General features: G+C 38.2%; 1 protein-coding gene across 8 annotated transcripts in view; it reads right to left on the bottom strand.

The window, feature by feature from the left end:
• Positions 1–6,897: 6,897 nt before the first annotated feature.
• EGF (epidermal growth factor) overlaps positions 6,898–22,368 on the bottom strand; it is a 150,562-nt gene continuing 135,091 nt past the window's right edge. For 7 of the 8 annotated variants that reach the window (XM_075200586.1, XM_075200592.1, XM_075200609.1 and 4 more), the window contains 3 exons: positions 20,828–20,978; positions 18,354–18,515; positions 6,898–8,475 (listed from right to left, as the gene is read on the bottom strand). In XM_075200586.1, coding sequence (XP_075056687.1) covers positions 8,397–8,475; positions 18,354–18,515; positions 20,828–20,978 — 392 coding nt within the window. In that variant the 3' untranslated portion in view covers positions 6,898–8,396. Of the gene's footprint in view, positions 8,476–14,053; positions 14,131–18,353; positions 18,516–20,827; positions 20,979–22,368 lie in introns of all 8 variants that reach the window. The other variant, XM_075200601.1, reaches the window with a different exon arrangement.

Raw genomic sequence — 22,368 nt, 5'->3', positions numbered from 1 at the left:
GTTTCAAAGACCATGTTTAAATAAGTGGAAGGACTGGGAATAAAAATATAATACAAATAAAATATGATAATGATGAAAATGGTGCCACTGTGCAGCAGGTGATATAATCTGAATATATTATTAATAAAGTACAAGGGCAAGGAGAGGGAGATAAAACAGCAATGGTATTTCACTGTAAAAAAAAAGTTGTCTAGGTGTTATGTCCCGCAGGCTAATGTCAACGTGCCAGATTGGAAGGCCACTGGTTAATTACTAGTATCGAATGTATCAGAGTGGGAGTGAGAGGGAATCTAGCTAGCAGAATATTTTCCACAGACCAGTCTTTTTTTAGCTGTATAACGCACGATATCACAGCTAAAGATCAATGTTTATTGCACTGTTTGCTTGGTTGCCTTAAATACACATTTTGCCAGAAGTCAATATGTGTTGTAATTTTAGTTGTGATAGACTAAATAGCTAGTAGAAGTTTTCATTCACTTTAGTTGACATTTTCTGCTGGTGCCAGTGCAGTTATTCAGTTCCTCTCATAGATGTACATGTGGTAGTGTAACACCACTTCTTCCACTCTATATTGACATTAAGCTCATAGCTCACATTATTACAAATGGACTTGTACTTTTTTATACTTCCAAGAAAGCTTGCATTGAAAACCAGCATGTTTATTGCGCACAGCGGCAGGGGTCAGTCCTTTTTAAATAAAAATTCTAATATTTCTGGGAGACAGACACATCTGTGTTGTGTGTTATATCCAGCATCTAGGCCTTCTGTGCCATATTATATGTGTCACAAGTAAAATAGCTCATGACCCTGGTGTTAGATGACACATATTGTACTAGACGATAAGGAGAGACAGAGTAAAGGAAAGAAATATATGCTAACATTTTCCTGATTTTTTGCTGATGGCTAGCGACATGTGTTTGCATATTACCTTCACTAGAGAACTGATTGCCTTTGCTAGTTTTTATATTTATTTAATTATACGATTATGTTATTTTCTTTTCATTTTATTACATGGTATATTAAGTACAGATTGTTGGCCTCAGATTGTTCTAAGCTTTAGCATCTGGCACCAGATATTCTCCAGCGCTGGAAGTTCAGTAGAATATATTTCCTGCCACAGAATTGCACTGTAGCTAACACAGGTGCCAAGTGGACATAGATGAAATACCCTTTAACAGGGTGTCCAGTCTATAAGTAAACTATTATATTAAAAAAAAAGAGAAAAAAAGTGGAGCCAAAGCAAAAAAATAACTAATTTGTCCAAGAGGCTGTCACCATATCAAAATCTGTTACTGTTTACTGTAACAATTTATTAAAATACTATAGATATGTCAGTTGCTCTTTGCTCATCTGAAAGATTCAGGTACAGATGTACAGTTAAGTTTTAACAAAATTTACAATATAAAATTTAGGAACAAAACTAAGAGGTCTATTTATTAATATTGGGCAGCATGGTGACATAGTGGTTAGCACTTCTGCCTTACAGCACTGGATCATGAGTTAAATTCCCGACCATGGCCTTATCTATGTGGAGTTTGTATGTTCTCCCTGTGTTTGCGTGGGTTTCCTCCAGGTGCTCCGGTTTCCTCCCACACTCCAAAAACATTCTGGTAGGTTAATTGGCTGCTAACAAATTGACCCTAGTCTGTGTGTCTGTGTGTGTGTGTGTGTGTGTGTGTGTGTGTGTGTGTGTGTGTGTGTGTCTGTCTGTCTCTGTTTTTAGGGAATTTAGACTGAAAGCCCCAATGGGGCAGGGACTGATGTGAATGAGTTCTCTGTACAGCGCTGCGGAATTAGTGGCGCTATATAAACAAATGGTGATAATAATAATAATAATATTGGATGATATGATATGATATGGTAGGAATGGAAAATATTCTACCACCCAATTTAACAAAAAAATATCACAGAGACAGCTGTGCGATTCTCACACAGCGACACTGGGTTAAAGCAGTAAGAAGAGTCTCACCACTCCCCAGGCCAGTGCAGGGTCCATCTGGACATTCATGAACTGGCTTATTCTCTACTTATTAAGCAGAGAATAAGAATAGGAGCAGCCTATTGGGGAGGCCGCAAGTGAAGTCTCAGCGTGCTGTTGGCAGACCGCAGGCCACATTTTGCCCACCAACCACTCTAATTGATCAAAGACCCTGTTAAAGTCACCAATTAGCTACTTGCTTTTATGGTCTAACTTGCAGAGACAAAACTGATTGGTTGCTGTGATATTTTGCACCTAAATGCTATGATTATAGAAGCCCACAGACAGGACATGTTTGCCAATTGTATCTACCAGAGACAAATTCTGACAGGTGTTGGCTGTATCAGAGTGTGGTCCAGCAGACTGAAGGCATCATAAGTTTTTGTAGCAATTTTTATTCTAGTATGTCGGGATGTATGCAAATTAACAAAAAAGTAGTGGGAGCAGCAGCTAGAAGTCAGGAAGATGGTAATATTTACTAGCTGTATATAGTACAGCCATCCCATAAGCTGTGGAGTATGCTTAATACAGTGTTGTAACGTTCAGGGACAGAATAATCTGACTGAATTATAAAATAATATCAATATCAGAAGTGCCATAAGTATAAATCTGTAATATCACAAAGCTTTTATTCATCAATGTCTTGGATTTTGCTCTTTCTTTCTAAAAATGATACAGTGTGGAGTAAAGTTTTTTTACAACCTCTAAACCAAACAACAAACTCCACATTAAAGGGTTATAGCCAAACATTAAAACACAGCTCATATGGATAAAAGAAAAGTAAAAAGTGATGGGGTTATTTCCTTCCAAACACAGTGACACTTTTTGTTTTTAAATCCACTATTTTGACCGAATCATAACATCATGTCAGGTGCAAATGTACTGTGAGCCATAGTAACCATTCAGAAAATAGATTTTATTCTTAAATGTGTTTCAGATAGGCCAATTTTAACTGCTATTGTGGGGGATGCAATCTCATTTAGGAAAAAATATTTCAATATGTTTGTTTTTATAAAGAACTACATTTTCTTTCCAGATAAACAAAGTATATTTATTACCCTTATAATAAAAATGCAATAAAAGAATTGCAGAATGGGGCACCTTTGCTTCTCTGTATAATACATGTATCCTACCAATAATTAGTGGGTTGGATGTATTACATTTATTATATATAGAGATATGTTTAACATCACAATTTCCATACATTATCTGTGCTGGTGTTACCATTTAGATGCTCAGATGTCGGCCTAGCTACACTGGCAAGCAGAAGTTAGCTGATGTTAATATTCTAATGCTCTGATTGGCTACATGTTGTTCTAACTACACCCACGTCATCTCCTGCTCATCCATGTTGCCCGTTTAGCAGAATGACACCAAAAAATGCCTTGACACTAGTCGTCTCCCAAAAATGATTATTTAAAATTTTCTGCTGACAACCATAGCCTACATAACATTAAAAAAAAAACAAGAAACAAAGAGTTGGTAAGATAACGCTGACACCCCTACAGTTCAAGCTCCCTGGGTTCTGGCATATGTGGTCGTCTCACAAATTCAAGCCTGTTCCTATGTCAATTTATACTTTTATTTAATTTTAATTTAATTGTATATTATTACTGCTCTGCTTTACTTCTGCAATGTCTTATTTATTATTTTATTGTAAAACTTCAATAATATGTAACACACAATAAGGAATATATTCAGCTATTGTCCATTTCCACCAGAAGATTTCTGTGGACATTGTAAGAGACATCAGTGTACAGGAAGGCTCCATCTGACAGTACTAGCGTGTCTGGAGGAACATGCTGTGATCATATCATTATACATACAGTACATGAAAAATCCTTAGGAAGCATATGCTTTAGGTTTTAACAGTAGATTATTCTGAGTTTCGATCACAGCTGCTAAAAGTTTAGGTATTTACCTTGCAATCTAATCCATGACGTTCACTGCACAAGACCTACCACATTTGCATGCTTAGCGTTCCTTTTAAAACAGCTGTAATCTAAATAAACAAGTAGAATTTAGTAAGAACAGAGGGGCAGAAACCCCATATGACTCGTTGTGTATATGCGCACATGCCTTTCACGACTTCATCAAACGCCGGCCGGTCAACAGAGAGAACAATGTTGTGCTGGGTGCTTCAAATATTTTAAGTATGGAAGTGTCATAAACGCAACTATTTCTTTTATATTACTAGAAATGAGAAAATGTATAAGCCAGAGAAAGTCCATGTCTTCTACAAATGTAATGCACCAACAATTTGAACATAAAACTGTATGGTTAAATACATAAAGTTTTAATGAATATAACACTTAGACAAATCTCCTACAGGACACGATCTTTTTTAGCAAGTGGCAAAATCTACAAGATAACTCAAATGATCCATCAAGTTTAAAATTTACAGTAGAGATAGTTTTGCCATATAAAATCTATTCTTAAGCATCATTAGTACCTTAAGTAGGTCTTAAAAATCAATTAGATGTTATGTTTGACTAGTAAAGTATAGAACAAGTTAGACTAAAGTAAGATTCTTTTGCTACAGATGATAAAATATTTATGTTCTTTGTATCGTGAAGTTTAATAAAAATTTGTCAACACAGGATTATTATTTTGTTTGTATTTTTCTTTTGTAACACAAGTGAACCGAGTGGATTTAGAAAAGTAGTTGGATTATTTTATTTTAACAGACTAGCACAGATTGAATATAGGCCCTCAGTAATTATATTCTCTCTAAGAAAATTATGTATTAACTTTTCATAACATGTCACAAAGCTTATATCTGGATACAACCAAGGGTGGAATTATAGTGTGGCGGGGGATGTGACTACCCCGTGGGCCGGAGGTGAGGGGAACCTGGCACTGCTTGGTCGCCTCCTCCCGCCCAGGCCCCAGCTCCCCCCGGAGGCCCCCTCTCTGCTCTCAAAAGATCAAAGTGGAGGTCTCTTCTATTGGCACATGCTTAGAAGAGGCCCCACTCTGCTCAACTGAGAGCAGAGAGGGGAGCCCTAGAGGTGAGAACAACTTCATTGGGTCCTTACATCCTGCTAAGGGACCCGGCGATGTATTGTCTACTCCTATAACTGACTCAGAGAACTATAGAAGAGCTCTATTTTGCCATAGGGAAACAAAAAGAAATTGTGCCTGCTCATATAAAAATTCTCTAGCTGAAAAACACAAAAAAACTTCAGCAGGACCAATCAGTGTAAAAAACATAGAAACATAGGATTTTGTTGGGAGATAAGAGCCGTTTGGCCCATCTAGTCTGCCCATTGTTTTATTAACCTATGGTAACCTCAAACCTTATTTGATCCTTTATTCTTTATAAGGATATCCTTATGTCTATCCCAAGCATGTTTAAGTTGCTCTACTGTATTAGCATCTACCACCTCTGATGGGAGGCTATTTCACTTACCCACTACTCTTCTGTGAAGTCCTTTTTCCTCAAATTTCCTCTGAACCTACTTCCCTCCAGTTTCAGTGCATGTCCTCATTTTCCAATACTTCTCTTCTTGTCTATTTAGTAAAAGTTACAAGAGGTAATGGACAATTGAATAAAGTAGTCATTTATAGGTGGACAACCTGTGTAAAAATATTGCAGTACTCTGGTAATCAAAGGGTAGTTTGTTAAATCTGAGGGACTTTATATACAGGAATATGTATGAGGGGTTTTTATAATAGCAGAATTGTGATAAGATAGCCACTGCTGACCAGTCCTGTGTGGCCCACACCTAGGCACCCCATGTGTATGTGCGTTTATTCATCGTTGGAGGGCACATGGGGTCCCTTAACATTTTTTACTACAAGGGCCACAAATGACTAGCTATCCCCTGAGTGTGGCACGGCACATCTCTTCATTTGATGAACTGTGGGCCGAGCAGGTTCCTGGAGTTTTCTGCCATGTAGTTCCTTTGTGCCTACTTCATGTGCCAGATCCATGCCATCATGTGCCACATCATGTTTGTATATTGGCTGTGTTCCTATAGTAAACTGACCCTCCCCCCCACATACTTTCCCAAATGACTGAAAATTTTATATTGTTATTACAACTCATGGAAACGTGTGAGACAACGTGCCAATGTGTCAATGCTGAACCATGTGTATAACTGTGCACTGAGCCCTTTGTCTGCACATGCAGCTAAGATTATTGTATGATATTCATACCTTAGGGTCATGTCAGGCTGGTGTACTGAGAGACACTTTCTTCACTGGTAATTAAACACTAAATGAACCAATAATACAAAGTAATGTAATATGAAAACCATGTGCCGCAAAAGTATATTTGGGGCTAGCACAGGAAACACTGTCAATAAGTACTGTTACATTAAAATTCACGTACATGCCTTTTGATTGGGAGATTTCAATACCCCCCAGTATACCGCCGTGGTAAATCTATTACCATTAATATGGTAATTTTAACACCGATTTCTGCTCTTGAGCAAAAGCCAAAGTTGAAATTACCGTAATGACGGTAATCATGCGCACTATTACCGTGATGACGGTAATCGCGCGCACTATTACCGTGATGGCGGTAATCGCGCGCACTATTACCGTGATGGCGGTAATCGCGCGCACTATTACCGTGATGGCGGTAATCGTGCAAAGGCCGCGTTACATTTAGAGGAATGTGCCCAGTTGAATTCCCTCTATGTGTCACACATAGCTTTGCAATAGCTTTTACAGACAGTTAATGAACAAGTGAACGAACATTTAACCTTGTGGATTAGGATCAGAGCTGACAAATGCTTAGAAATTTTCAAATACTGTACACTGAACCTCATATTCAGTTATTTTCTAGCTGAAAAGCTCTGATCGGACACTAGCCTAAAATGTTCCTGCATTTTAATATCCTTCCTTTTATTATATAAGCAGATTTTAAGGAGAATATTTTTTCTGCAATTGCTTTAAATTTTTATTACCAATATAAAAGTACAATCATTTTAATAAGGGCCAATTGCTTTATATAAACAGTAACATTTCAAGAATGAAAATACAATAGCTATTTCCAATCATTTGTTTTAATATGGAAGTTTAAGTATTGTTGGTGCAACCCCAGCACTATGGAAAATGTCACATGTTATATGTACAATGAACAGACATCTTAATATGTAGAAATCTTCCCTTGTATAACCTTTTTTTTAATGAGGCTATTTCCATAATTGTATTTATATTTATGAATTTTAACCATAAACTACAGTAATATATACACTATGCGCCTGATGCTTATTTGGAAATCTTCACATTTGTACTGTGCATGCCCAGAAAACAAGCCTTGCGCATACGTAGACTTGCGCCTGCTTGTAACTGGAGAGACGGGACGGGGGAGGGTACGTTTAATGTGAGCCTACTATAGTAAGGACATGTTTGTGTAGTTGCGAATAGATGCATCCCGGCACACAGACGCATAGATAGATGCCTGTCAGCAGCCGTACCAATTGCAAGTGCAAATACCCGCGGATGATGATGACAGCTGCCAGCACTAGCTAGCCACCTCTGATTGGCTGATCGCGGATTCACCTCTGAAGCCAATTGCTGCTTTCTTCATTGATCATACATATATGATTTTGTGAACATATTTTAACAATATTTTTTTCTTATTTGTACAGGAAAAGTAGTCATAGCTGTTGTATTCAAGAAGGTTTTTTATTTTATTTCAAACTAGTAGCGCATGAGTATTTAGCTATCAAAACCTAAAAAATGTTTAAAAAATAGGGTGTAAGTATATGTAATATATGCCTGATGTAAACATGTAGTAAATGATACTGGTGCAGAACTACACGCATCTTGTGATTTGTCCAACTTTACATGTCCGCGCGATTGAGGCTCTCTTGTGAACGTATTTGACATTTTGTGTTTTTTCTCAATATCACTCTAGTCTATGTATTGCGCAAGGACACCAGCATACAGATTATGCCCAATGTTGTACTAAGCTCTATGCACACTACTTGGTGCAAACACATCTGATTTCCACAGCATTGCATCATAAAGGCACAGAAACAAGGTATGGCTCAAGGGACCAAATGTCCAAGATGAAGAGCAGAACAATGGGTGTGATCTGCATATGTTACAAGCATATAACTCAATGATTCAATAAAACAAAATGTTTTTCTCTGTATAAAGTAGTAATCTTGGAAGTCACCCTAAACCACTAGTAAAACAGACTGCTCTAAACCATTTATTAGAAAGACAATGTCCAACTACAGTCACCCTTCATAATGGAGGATTCTTTACTTTGGTAGTATAACATCGTTCATAAACCCATCTAAATATTTTCCATTGGTATTTTGTTACATATTATCTTAATGTTCAGAAAAGTTTCAATGGTCTTCTGCAGACATTGCTGCTTATGTAGCCGTTTCTTGTGTTTTGTAGTCACTTCAAACTCTGGAACTTTTTCAGGCTCAGCCAATTCACAGTCAGTTTATACATATAGAAGTCTTGGTTCGTGCCTCAAAGGACAATTACTTGTCCATTTTCCAGTTTCACAGTCTTGCTGGGCACTGCACAAAAAAAAAAACAATGCAGGTAAGTCAATAGCATATATAATTAATATTAGTAAGATTTCACTTATGCAGAAACATTTTCACACAGAGGTTGGCTGATCCTGACATGAAACACCAGTTTTACTACACAATTACCTAGAAATCCATTAATCACCAAATTTAGGAGAAAACATATACAGGCATGGCCAAAAGTTTTGAGAATGACACAAATATTATTTTTCACAAAGTCTGCTGCCTCAGTTTTTATGATGGCAATTTGCATATACTCCAGAATGTCATGAAGAGCGATCAGATGAATTGAAATTAATTTCAAAGTCTCTCTTTGCCATGACAATGAACTCTATCCCAAAAACAACATTTCCACTGCATTTCAACCCTGCCACAAAAGGACCAGCTGACATCAGGTCAGTAATTCTCTTGTTAACACAGATGAGAGTGTTGATGAGAACAAGGCTGGAGATCACTCTGTCATGCTGATTGAGTTAGAATAACAGACTGGAAGCTTTAAAAGGAAGGTGGTGCTTCAAATCATTGTTCTTCCTCTGTTAACCATAGTTACCTGCAAGGAAACACGTGCAGTCATCATTGCTTTGCACAAAAAAGTCTTCAAAGGCAAGTACATTGCTGCTAGTAAGATTGCACCTAAATCAACTATTTATCGGATCATTAAGAACTTCAAGGTGAGAGGTTCAATAGTTGTGAAGAAGGATTCAGGGCGCCCAAGAATGTGCAGCAAGCGCCGTCTCCTAAAGTTGCTTCAGCTGCGGGATCGGGGCACTACCAGTGCCGAGCTTGCTCAGGAATGGCAGCAAGCAGGTGTGAGTGCGTCTGCATCCACAGTGAGGCAACGACATTTGGAGGATGGCCTAGTGTTAAGAAGGCCAGCAAAGAAGCCACTTCTCTCCAGGAAAAAAAAAGGGACAAAATGATATTCTGCAAAAGGTACAGGGATTGGAATGCTGAGGACTGAGGTAAAGTCATTTTCTCTGATGAATCACCTTTCAGATAGTTTGGGGCATCTGGAAAAACGCTTGTCTGGAGAAGGAAAGGTGAGCGCTACCGCTAGTCCTGTGTCATGCCAACAGTAAAGCATCCTGAGACCATTCATATGTGTGGTTGCTTCACAGCCAAGGGAGTGGGCTCAGAAAACAGCCATGAATAAAGAATGGTACCAAAACATCATCCAAGAGCAACTTCTCCCAACCACCCAAGAACAGATTGGTGATGAACAATACCTTTTCCAGCATGATGGAGCACCTTGCCATAAGGCAAAAGTGATAACTAAGTGGATTGGGGATCAAAACATCGAAATTTTGGGTCCATGGCCAGGAAACTCTCCAGACCTTAATCCTATTGACAACTAGTGGTTAATCCTCAAGAGGCGGGTAGACAAACAAGAGCCCACGCATTCTGACAAACTCCAAGCATTGATTAGGCAAGAACGGGCGGACATCAGTCAGTATGTGGCCCAGAAGTTGATTGACAGCATGCCAGGGCGAATTGCAGAGGTCTTCTGTAAATATTGACTCGTTGCATAAACTTAATGTAATTGTCAATAAAAGCCTTTGACACATATGAAATGCTTGTAATTTTACTTCAGTATACCATAGCAACATCTGACAAAAAGGTCTAAAAACACTGAAGCAGCAAACTTTGTGAAAACCAATACTTGTGTCATTCTCAAAACTTTTGGCCATGACTGTATTAGTGGTAAGGACATACTCAATCATCATAACCATAATTATCATTGGGTAACAGGATCCTTATATCACTATACTGTGCTGTTGGGGGATCCTGCTCCTTCCACTATTTAACTCTGGATGCACATGGGCGGAATATGTTGCTGCCTTGCAAGCCCAGCAACAGGAACAGTCTCAAGTTTTGCCACATCTAGGCAGTTAATTTGATGATAAATGATGGTTTTGATTGACTGCTTTTACCAACAGCACCAATAATGATCAAATCAGTTTTGATCAGATTATCAGGCATTGGGCTCATTCTGGGGCCTCACAACTGCCCTATATAGTGGACAATAGCATTTTAGTTCTCAGTCTTCCCACTTGGGTAAATTTACCTCTACACATCATTATACTGCTACTATCACCTGCCCAGCACTATTCTGTTTTACATAATCACAGAAGCGGATAGGTCACTGCCTCCCAGAAAATCATTGCACTCATCTGTTTAAATATTATGTGTTGCCATGAGCAATGTATTGATTTGATTGGCTACATGGTTTATCACCATACACTTCAAAATTGGATACATATGGACGAGCAGAAGATGAAAATTGCTAACAAGCTGGATGTCTGAACTTTGTTTCATATAGTGATCATACAATCGTCTTACTCAATTTGATAGGAGCCTCACATTACTATTCTGTGCTGCTGGAGCACCCTGTACCTTTTATCTATGTAATTGTGTTGTAGCTTATAGCTTCCCTCCCCACATCGTGACACTGCCCTTGTCCTAGACTGTGGCTATATAGAGGCAACCTGTCTTGATGCAATAGTAGAAATTAGTTGTATTTACCTTGTTGATATAGTTTTTAAGCACAACCCTACCCCTATGCCATGCAGTCCTGACCTTACATACTCTGGATACAAACGGGGTGATCCTAGCACTCAGCACAAGTACAGGCCATTTGTCACCTTCTGACTGCATTTACCAATAGCTTCACACACTAAAGAACTACCTCCTATAGATCATCATATGCATCTCCTGAAATAACATGTGCTGCTGTGAGCACTCCAGAAATCTGATTGGCTAGAGGTTGTTCTATCTCATTCACTGGGGAAACACCAAGAAACAGGGGATGAAGAATGATAACAAAAATGTGCTCTGTACCTAGTTAAATAAACCCTAATAAAGCAAATGTAGGGAGGTTTAGTATATTAGTCAGTAGATGCTAGATTCTCCTGCTGCAGGTGCTTTGAGAGTAGGCTATTCAGTTCATGTTATTATTTTGATATATCTGTATGTTCTCAATAATTTAAAAAGTGCAGTAAAATATAAAAGAATGTTTGCAGACCTCGGATGTGTTTAGCAGTTTACATATTAAAATGTTTATTATAAGTTAGTGCTAAGGGACAGCAAATAAAACAGCATTATATTATGGTGAATTTCGTTTACAATATGAAATTGGGTCTCATCCTAATTAATTACGTATAAAACATGACTTCCGATGATCAGATTTATAAACTGGTGTTGGCTTGTCAACCTTGGATGACCTCTCTAAAAATCACCCATGTATAAGGTTTTATAAAATGATTTACAAGAAACCAAACACTTCTGCTATGGCATCTTAGTGATGTACATTTGGCCCTTTCACAGGGAAGCACAGATGCTGAAACCATATTACTATATTTGCATAGTAAGTAGATGTCCTAAAACATACCAGTAGGTTAATTGGCTGCTGACAAAATTAACCTTAGTGTGTGTGTGGTAGAGATGTTAGATTGTAAGCTCCAATGGAACAGAGACCGATGTGAATTATTAAATATTCTCTGCAAAGCACTGAGTAATACGGTGGCGCTGTGCAAGTAAACAATAATAATTATAACTCTATCAGTCTCTTTATTAGTAAAGCAATAAAGTCACCTTTAATATAAGCTTTTGAAGTTTTATATTTCTTTGTTTTACTATCAGTATGGACCATGCTGTATGACAAATATTACCCATAGTTGCCTACTCTCCCGTAATGACTCTCTGCTGCAATTGGTCAAAAAATGTGATTACCGTTTAGGGGGCGGTGTGATATTATGCAATCCGGCAGGCCCCGCCCCCAACATGCCCACCTACCCCTGATCTCCCGGAGCAGTCCTTGCCAAAGTTGGCAAGTATGATATTACCTTATATGCAATATATCTATAGGGTGCCAATTACACTTATGGTTATATATTAAAAAAATTACTGCAAAAATGTACTTTATACTGTCACAATGTGGGTTGTAGTCAGTGAGAGCTGCAGTGATAACTTACCGAGAAAACTTAAGTTGGCACAATTTAAAAGCATTAGCAAAACTAACTTGAGCTACATTAATAGATTTCATGGAGACACCTCCCTAAATGTCATTATGATTAAAATGCCTATTGTGTGCAGTTTTTATTAATGGTAAGAAAATATACATGTGGCACCAAAGCAAAATACAAATTAAGCAAGGTGTGGTAAATAAAATGAATATAGGGACTGGCTCTCTGGAACAGACACGAGTGGTCAAGCAATGAATACATACACCAGTCTACTGTGAATAACATACTCTCCAGCTGACATTTACATTCCTGCCTTGTATAGTTTGTAGAGAAATTATGCAGATATGTTTATCTAGTGATGACTATGTGGCAGCTCCATTATATTTAAGGTCATGTTATTTATATATACATTATGGAATATATTATTCAAATAGAGAGAATGAAAAATTACTTTGTTCCCTCTTTATCATATTATATCACCAGTTTTATTAGCCATGTAACAGAAGCCGGGGTGTGTGTGTGTGTGTGTGTGTGTGTGTGTTAATGATGTGAATTATAACACACACACAATGTGATTGTGCTTTACAAATACATAATGATGTAACAGAAGCCGGGGTGTGTGTGTGTGTGTGTGTGTGTGTGTGTGTGTGTGTGTTACTGATGTGAATTATAACACACACACACACACACACAATGTGATTGTGCTATACAAATACATAATGATATAACAGAAGCCGGGGTGTGTGTGTGTGTGTGTGTTACTGATGTGAATTATAGCATATTATTTGTATAGCGCTGCGTAACGTGATTGTGCTATACAAATACATAATGATAATAAATCCCAGTGGTGTGGAGAACTGGAATGGATATGACTGTGTTAACATTGCTTTATTCATTCTTCTTATAAAAGTGTATACATCTACCTTGACCATGCAGGTGTATAACACTCTGGTGTCCTTGGCCAGTCCAGGGGGGATGAGAGATACAAATCCACAGGATTGCCAAGTATAATACTGTTTTTTCTACAATTTAGATATCAGAGGTGACAATACAAATGACAATTGGCATGTTCTTTCCGCTGTCCCCATGGCATGTGCATGCAATAAAACGCTAACGTATCCTTCACAATGAATCCAACATCTCCAGCAGAAGGGGGACATGTGACACAGTATGAAGGAGAAGCAGAGTAAAGTATGTACACATTTAAGTTAGCTTAATATACTCTAAAAAGAAAAATCTGTGTGCATTGTACACAAAGCTTGTCGGCTTCTGAAAACACATGGGCCTACACTAATTTGATAGTGGCTCACACCAATATGCCATGTCATCACTTTGTCATTTCCTTAATTTAGATTCAGCTTTCCAACTGTTGTGTGCCGAGGCTAACAATAACACCGGCTCATAGCTACAGAACATCCAGGCAGCTGTGAACTTTGAGGGATAACAATGAAGTAAGATGAACTGGAGTTCAGTGCAAAGCACAAGAGGACTCTGGCAGCTACTTAATGTATAGAAGATGTGAATTATTTCATGGCTAATCTCAAGTCTATCCCTACTGCTCTTTGATCCTTTGCTGCAACATTATTAATAAAGAGTTACTGTACCTCAGGCGGCTTCCACTTGCTACTAATGCGGCTCTACGTGGCGCCCACCAGTGTTTCTGCTTTTCACAAGCTGGTGCCTTGTAGAGGAGACAAAAATGGATTGATAATCATCATCATCATCATCACCATTAATTTATATAGCGCCACTGATTCTGCAGCGCTGTACAGAGAACTCACTCACATCTGTCCCTGCCCCATTGGAGCTTACAGTCTAAATTCCCTAACATACAAACAGATAGCCTAATAAATAATTATAGTTCATGCACTAATGTCATTTCATATTTTGTTGTATTTTATGTTATGTCTGCTCCCCACTATGTACCCCTCCCCATTCCCCTCCATTTTTCTGTACCACTTTTCCCTAACCATTTAAATAGCCTAATAAAAACTAATTCTGTTAAAAAATATATCATTACATATAATGAAAAAATAAGGTGGTTGTGGCAGCATTTTGAAAAGTAATATAGTAAAAATATTGTACTGAAGCTACTATGTAGCCTTAAGCTACAGTAAATTTCTCCCGATGTGATATCTTTAACGATTTTACAAACAACTGAAAGTCCCGATCAGTTTGCTGATTTATGTGTACACACCTACACGATTTACCTTCAGATCTGTGCTCCTCATCTGTCATAACCATCTGCTGAAAAGATCGCGACTCTGTAAACTCTATGGAGATCTGCCTACACTGCTGGTTGTGAGTGTGAGTACATACACACTGTAGAATTTGCCCCAACATCATTCCATCCTCTATAGAGACTTTTAGTCCGGTTATAAAATCAAATCAAACGATACGATGTGCTTTGGTATAATGAAACAAATTCGTTGGACCGTACACACTAATGTGATATCAAACCTAATGGTCATTTATCGTATGATTGGCACAATAGTAGAGTGAAAAACCTGTAGTGTGTACCCAGCTTTACAGCTGATCAACCATGTGTGACATATGATATCCCGAAACACTGTAACCACAGAACCCTGAATATACTGTAAAATAGAAAATGAAATCTTTTCTGCACTGGAATATTAGTAAAGGAGAAATTTATCTTTACGTTTTTGAGGAGAAATTATAAAGACGACAACACAGACCTGCAAAAGCCGTGATTTAATGGGACTGTCCCAATTCTCAGATTCAGAAAGAGTGTGTGGCACCATGGTAATCTTGGCATGTCTTGGGCAGACTGAGCGTGGATTGGGAGGGTCATTGAAAAGAGTTTTTTTTTTTGTTTAAATTTTTAAAATGTTGGTAAGTATACCAACATGGTGATTGGTGTGGGGCTCTCCAGGGCACAACTAACCGAGTACATTTATGATGAAGCACCTCTGTCAGTGTGGTTGTACCTGCTCTTGTGCCCATAAAACACTGCTGTTCACCCCAACTGGCATAAACTTTCCCTAATTCCCACAAAGTTTGTTGCACCCACTGTATTATGTGTACTTCCCTAATGCACAAAAAATCAAGTCACAGCAATAAATACATTTACATCTACACAGTGGCGTAGTGGTTAGCACTTCTGCCTCACAGCACTGGGGTCATGAGTTAAATTCCTGACCATGACCTTATCTGTGAGGAGTTTGTATGTTCTCCCCGTGTTTGCGCGGGTTTCCTCCGGGTGCTCCGGTTTCCTTCCACACTCCAAAAACATACTGGTAGGTTAATTGGCTGCTAACAAATTGACCCTGTCTGTGTCTGTGGGTGTGTGTGTGTGTGTTAGGGAATTTAGACTGTAAGCTCCAATGGGGCAGGGACTGATGTGAATGAGTTCTCTGTACAGTGCTGCGGAATTAGTGGCGCTATATAAATAAATGGTGATGATGATGATAAATTACTCCTTCTACAGCTTGGTTTGTATCAGCATAGAATACCAGCTGTGGCTTCCAGTGCCATAAAAGAAAATGATCGGTAATGAAAAGTGTCAGTCAAGCTGCCATGCCGGTGACCTTCACCACAAGATCTGCATTGGACGCACATACATATTTTTCTAAACCTAAAAACCTAGATACACAGTTTATAGCACTACTACATGTATTATGTCATCAAGTGAATCAACATGTCAGTCTGGACTGGTATGTTGGTGCTGTAACATGTGATGCTGTCGTGGTCTCCTCACCAGATGTTTTTACATATGATACAGATGTAATGTTTTCATGGCTGAGCTAAACCTTCAGCAAAGCCGCAGCAACAGTCATCCAGTTCTAGATAGCTCAGATAAATGTGATATGATGGCTAAATTACTAACATATGACAGCTTGTGTTTGGAGGAAGGTAGGGATTATCATGATGGTTTATTTTTAACATTTTCTCAAAACATGTCAGCAGGAATCAGTGACCATTTTCTTCCAATAGTGTATGCTTATTGCCACAAAGGATTTTATTCAAAGCATTTTTAAGTGAATATTTGTAAGGAGAGTATAATATTATTCAAGCCTTGTGTATAATAGTGTAAATCAGCTTGACATAATAAATAATGGTGTAAGATCAATGACAATATAGCAAAGACTGTGAAATAAAGACTACTGTTACTTTGTGTTTACAATTTATAAATGAATATGTACAAGTTTCCATACCATGACCAGACCGTGAAACTGTGTCTGCCCTTGTTGTGTAGCATGCAGAGTGCAAGCTTGTGTCCATGTTTATCAGCCATTTTAGAGTACCCTTCAATAGGCTTACAAACAGAATACTGCTCTGTATAGGTAAAAACACTTTCCCATGGACTCGCGCTTAACTTAGATATCTTCAGATCTGATAAATTCATTAAACTTTTGTACAAATATATGTTCATGTTACTAGTAGATCTTTTAAATAAGTTTTCCAAGATCCTTTAAGAGCTTCTAAAACTGTCCTGTACAGAAACCTAGCTTGAGTGCCCTTTCCCATGAGACTCCTAGGGGTAAATGTACTAAACTGCGGGTTTAAAAAAATGGAGGTGTTGCCTATAGCAACCAATCAGATTCTAGCTATAATTTTTTTTAGTACATTCTACAAAATGACAGCTAGAATCTGATTGGTTGCTATCATCATCATCATCATCAGCAACAGCTATTTACATTGCGCTACTAATTCCGCAGCACTGTACAGAGAACTCACTCACATCAGTCCCTGCCCCATAGGAGCTTACAGTCTAAATTTTTTAACATACACAGCACACAGACAGACAGACTAAGAGAGAATAGGGACAATTTGATAGCAGCCAATTAACCTACTAGTATGTTTTTTGGAGTGTGGGAGGAAACAGGAGGACCCAGAGGAAACCCACGCATAGGCAACATCTCCACTTTGTTCAAACCCGCAACTTAGTAAATATACCTCCTAATCTCTCTTCCTTTATACATTATCCCCTATAATAAGATTGATGTATAAAAGTCAACAAATAAGCAGTGACTCTTAAAGGCATTAATGTGGGTCCAGAATTCAATATAATATCAAGGACCTTGTGTTTAGGTTTTAGCTTAATTAAAAGTACATGTTGTTTTACGCACTCGGTCCATTATATTGGTCGGCATATAAATATATACATGATACATAATATACCATACTTGCCAACTCTCCTGGAACGTCCGGGAGACTCCCGCATTTCGCGAGAGTCTCCCGGACTCCCGGGAGAGTGTGGCAATCTCCCTGAATACAGTCCAAACGCCGCAATTCACCGGGAATTCACCGGGAATCGCGGCGTTTGGCCCCGCCCCCACTGCAAAATGGTGTGATTTGCGGCATTACGTCACGGGGCTAAAATGACGCAATTTTCGTGGCCACGCCCTGTACACGCCCACCTCCTACTGGCAGCTCCCGGAACAAAAATATTAAATGTTGGCAAGTATGTAATATACACATATATACCTACACTAATACAGTGGTAAATCTCAGTTTTTAAAATCACCAATTAAAAAAACCCTCAAAATCACCACTTTTCTCTTAGTTGCCAGAATAAATTCCACATTTACTAGATAAGAGAATTTGGGCAATGACTTCACTCTTATTATGGCGATTTTATACTTCAGGCAAAAAAAATATTTTTTTTCTAGATTTCCTCATAAGCATTGCAGCCTCTTTTTCATAGCTACTTAGTTAATAGCTACTAACTAGTGTGTACAGAAGCCCATGGAATACCAGAAAAACATTTTTGCTGTGTAGAACAAGATGATAGTGATTACTACCAGTACCACGTAGCCCACCTGACAGTAAAAATGGGAAAGTAAAGAACAGAAAAGAAATCATGTATACAGTAGTATTTAACTGACTACAATCATAGCTGGACACAACAACATATGTTGCGTAAATTTCAAGTGCAGTTACCTGTAATAATATAATGCAAATGACCCTAGACCCAGGGCAACAAGGAGGACAACCACTGAAACACCTATGGTAACATTGCGAATCTTTGTCTGCGTTGTCTGTGGTTCCCACCACTGTAGGTCATCAAACTGGCAGCGCTCTCCCATGTATCCCGCGACACATCTGTAATACAGGGCATCATCTATTTTACTATGCACATTTTCAAACATAATTTATTAGCAATATATAACTCCTAAAGGAAATATACCAAATGTTCCAGTAAAGTATATAAACACATGGGCATTCTGTGTGGGAGCATTATTCATTTTCATGTTTGTATGTTTTAACATGTACACGGTGCCATGTTGATTTATTAGTCTCTATAGATCAGCAAAGTTGGTGCAAAATTTTCACGTGAACCGAGTTTCGTGGCATAATAGACTAGGAACACTTACGGCCAAATTCGCCAGCGAAGGGTGGAATTTCACAGCCACATGTGGAATAAAATGAATACAGTTTTACAAATGTCTCAATATCAGTCACAGACTCCTATAGAATAGTGCCCACAATGGTGAGGTTTTTATTAAACTTTGCCAGGCACCGAACAGCAAAACAACATATCACTTGGTCTCGGATTTTAGATGTATGAAATACTACTTCTATACATTCTTGTAGCAATATTGTACATTATTTAAGATATTAGAGAGAACCTAATGTTTGTGTGAGTCATTTATTTCAAATGCCTACACATTGCATCTTCTGCTGACTTCCATTACTTGACTCTCTAACTAAAGGCATGTAAATGCGTGTTAATGATAAAGAACAATATCATAATATTAAAGAAATGCCTAAATCAATTATGCTATAATACTAGAACCATGCGGCATTGGACAATAGATCTCTTGTCATCCTCATCTCCTTACCAAGGTACACTCTGAACAATTGTCTTCTGTTATATCTTGCTCAATATATGTTGTATAGTGGAGCAGCAGTGCCACCTACTGACTATACTTAGATTTAGCATGCAATTAAATGGCCCAACTAGAGAAAAATCGTAAAATACACATAAAGGGGCTCATTTAGAGTTTGACATGCATAATTGTGCATGCGCACAAAAAAATGCATACGCATATGTCCTTATATATTTTTGTGTATCACTGAATTGCACCTCCTTACACTTAGAAAGGCTAAGTGGGGCAAGGAAGGAATGGGCAAGCAGTCATAGTGTTCTTGTCACTCTCCATTCTCCAGTGCCATTGCTCACACAAAAACAGGGGTAACAATGTTCTTTTCACTCCCCAGTCTCCAGTGACATTGCTCAGTGCCATTGCTCATACAGAAACAGGAGGGGTAGCAGTGTTCTTGTCACTTGACAAAATTGACTGGAAATTAATGTTATTGAGGTTAATAATAATGTAGGAACAAAAAAAGAGCCAAATTATGTGATTTTAGTAAAAAATAGGGATCCAAAACACACAAGGGCGGTTTTGCCAAAACCAAAACCAAAACACAAAATTAATCCAGATCCAAAACCAAAACCAAAGGACCGGGGTCAGTGAACATCTCTACTGCTAATATCATGATAATGTTAATAGTAATGAGACCAACAAATAAACATTCATGTTATGCCTCATATGCACCCATGTTATATTATGCCCCATAGTTATACCACTAGTTCATATTATGCCACCAGTTCATAACATGCCATATAGTTGTGCCCCCAGTTCATATCATGCCTCATAGTTATGCCACCAGTTCATATTATGCGCATAACAACAGCCCCGTTTCAGCCATCTGCGACTGATTTAGTGAAGCAGCTGCGAAGCTCCTGCATGACAGACAACACTGGTCCTTGTGCCGCGTCTGGCATGCATGCCAGGGGTGCCGACCCCTGGGCTAAATCATTAACATTGCAGCTATATTAAATATATATTTTAAAGGGTAACGCAATGTTAACATTTACAACTTACCCCTGTCCAGACACATCTATGCTATCTATACACTCTCGTGGCATACCTCCCTACATTTGGGTAGGCAGCAGCGGGGCTGGGGTGTGGCCACGCCATGATGGGGGTGTGAACACACCTCAAAGGGGGCATGGTCACACCCAAGGGACGTGCCCAGCACTTTTGAAGAGCTAGCTGCCCAGTTTTCTTTTCCCCTCCAAACCACTTTATTGCCCTGTGGTACCCATTCGCCACTGCTCTGCCATGCAGCGGTGAACGGAGGGCTGAGTTTTGAATTACTTAAAAAAATAAATGAACATACCCCTGTTGAGTGAAAGATGGTGCTGAGCGTTGCAGTCGGAGTGCAGTGTGATATTATATATATATATATATATATATATATATATATATATATATATATGTATATATATATATGTGTATATATATATGTATATATATATATATATATATATATATATATATATATATATATATATATATATATATATATATAAGCTCCATACAAGCCTAACATGTCGCACTACTTACATGCATCCATATTCTTCCAGATCTGGAAAGTACGTGCACACACCTCCATTGAAGCAGAAGTCTTCATAGGATGCTGGACATTCCTGTGCATGCTTATTTCCTGAAGAGTCATTTACACTTGTACTGAAAGTGCTGGTGATTGTGGACAACTCTGCAAGATGAACATCCATATATTTACTGGCCACGGAAATTCAATAATGATAGGAAATAGCAATACAGTATGTGGAGCAATCTCTACAAATGCAAATATAGCTTACTACTAGAACATGTTAAGAATTGTTTTAAATGTCCATTTATCATAACATAAATAGCATAGCCAGATCTGTACTAAACTTATAGGGAAACATTCCTAATCCAACATACTACATTTTATATATAACTGTATATTTGCTCTCAGTATAGCACATGATATAAAGCAGGAGCAACAGAGCCATTAAAGGTGGATGAGAGCCCATAGGATCACTTAGAGACACTAGTGGGCCTACACCAAAGGCCTCATTGGTGGACAATAAGGGTCTTTCATATGGATGTTCTTTTGTGGTTACCAGTGGATTGGAGCATTTTTTTTCAAGTGATTTTAGCATCAGAAGTTTGCAGTGTAACTAAGACATTTTTTCCCATAACACTAGAGTGTACCCACAGTCAGCAGTGCTGAGAGGGGTGGAGAGCAGGTATAAAGTACCTGGCCTGGGCCTTCCTGTGAGGAGCCACCAACCTGTTGTGGCTGAGCCTCCTTCAGCAACTATGGAAAGGGCCCCGAGAAGTTATGGTACCGGGGCACAAAATGTCCCTTGGTGGCTTTGCCCAGAATTAAATGTAAAATCAACCTGTAAAATCATAATTCAATGTAAAAATTTGAATGTGCACAACTCACAAAATGGCTCGTCTTTTCCTGCCATACAATATGTTCAATCTTTCCAGATACTAAAAAGTAATGTCATTTGCTTACTCCATCAGCTACCTATGAGTATTTTTGTTACAAATGAGTTAATTTTTTAATGTGAAACATGTAGTGGTGACTAGTGAAAGTATCATTTTATTTCACTGGACCACAGCAGATAAATATATCATTGTCTAAATGCAAATTTTTAAATGTCCATTGAAGTGCATTAGAGGTTGATCCACAGCAGATTGCCAGCAGACAGCAGGACTGATCTGCCAGAGAATCAACACAAACACTTTTCCATGTAAACAAGAGTCTATCTAGTTGTTTCAAGTGACACAAAGTCAACACTCAAAGAAACATGATTTTGTTACATTGTCCTTGGTACAAATTATGCTGTGTAAGGGTTTATTACATATTCATTTTATTGTATTTGTTTATTTAGATTAGGATAATTGTATGTATATGCATAAAGCTTGGCTTAAGTTCATATATAGGACTTAGGCTGAAGGTAGGCTTCTATACGATTAGGAGAAACAGTAATACAATAGGTTAAATTAATTTATTTTTCTTTAATAGCCCTTAGGGTCATCTTGGCCAGGCAACTCTTTTGAAACAAGAAATCTCTTGTTTTCCCATTTAATTAATCACATTTCAG

This window comes from Mixophyes fleayi, chromosome 1 (genome assembly GCF_038048845.1).
Source record: "Mixophyes fleayi isolate aMixFle1 chromosome 1, aMixFle1.hap1, whole genome shotgun sequence".
NCBI lineage: Eukaryota > Metazoa > Chordata > Amphibia > Anura > Limnodynastidae > Mixophyes > Mixophyes fleayi.
Note: the sequence above shows the minus strand (reverse complement) of the source record. Positions and strands in the feature narration are given on the sequence as shown.